This window comes from Trichinella spiralis (genome assembly GCF_000181795.1).
Source record: "Trichinella spiralis strain ISS 195 chromosome Unknown Scfld4537, whole genome shotgun sequence".
Taxonomy (NCBI): Eukaryota; Metazoa; Nematoda; class Enoplea; order Trichinellida; family Trichinellidae; genus Trichinella; species Trichinella spiralis.
In genome coordinates, this window is record NW_003531476.1 from 1 (window position 1) to 770 (window position 770).

The 770-nt window shown below is 55.2% G+C and overlaps 1 protein-coding gene across 1 annotated transcript; it reads right to left on the bottom strand.

The window, feature by feature from the left end:
* Positions 1-20: 20 nt before the first annotated feature.
* On the bottom strand, positions 21-685 carry Tsp_15466 (conserved hypothetical protein; the record flags this gene model as incomplete). Its single annotated transcript, XM_003367279.1, has 1 exon — positions 21-685. A coding segment is annotated over one exon (665 nt), but the record flags the coding sequence as incomplete, so codon positions are not given.
* Positions 686-770: the final 85 nt, after the last annotated feature.

Below are 770 nucleotides of genomic sequence, written 5' to 3' on the forward strand. Positions count from 1 at the left end.
CTGTGGTGGATTCGCGGCACGCTGGCTCCCTCCATAGGGCAGCCAAATGCTCGCGTATCACTTGTCTCGGTCGACCGAAACGCTTCTTCAAAATGTCCACGGCCTGGGGGTAATTCTCTGGAGTGAGCGGGATGCCTTCAATGGCGTTCCTCGCCGTCCCTTCGGTGTTGGACAACAAGTAGGTGAACTTGGTGGCGTTGTCCAAGTCATTCCGTTTGTGTACGTTGGCCTCGAACTGGGCCCAAAAGGAAGGGAATTCCAACACCTTCCCCGTAAACTTCGGGAGAGTTACCTCCGGCAACCTCCCATTGCTGGACCGAACCGCCGGCATGCCCGCGCTAACATTGCCGCTACCGATGGGGCCTTCTCCGCGCGCCTCAACCATCCTTGCGCGTGCACGAGCCTTTCCCTCACGGTAGTTCTGGCGACATAACGCCCAGGCATCTATCGCGGCTTGCCGCTCTTCCCCTTCCAGGTCCAGCTCCACTTCGGTTTGGAGCGCGTCTGCGGCCCGGAACGACTCCTCCATTAACGAGACCTGCTCTTCCACCTCAAAGACATCGGCGGAACTGATGCACAACTCATCCAGTTCTGCCAACAGTCGGTTCAGCCGATCTTTGAGGTCCACGAGTCTCTTGATCGTGATTTCTAAGAGTACGCCATGATATCCACTATCCTTACGTCGCTGAAACTCTACTCCGAATCGCAAGGAACAGAGTTTTAGACGGAAAAGGAACCGTTTCACTGAACGGTAAGAATAAATATAAACA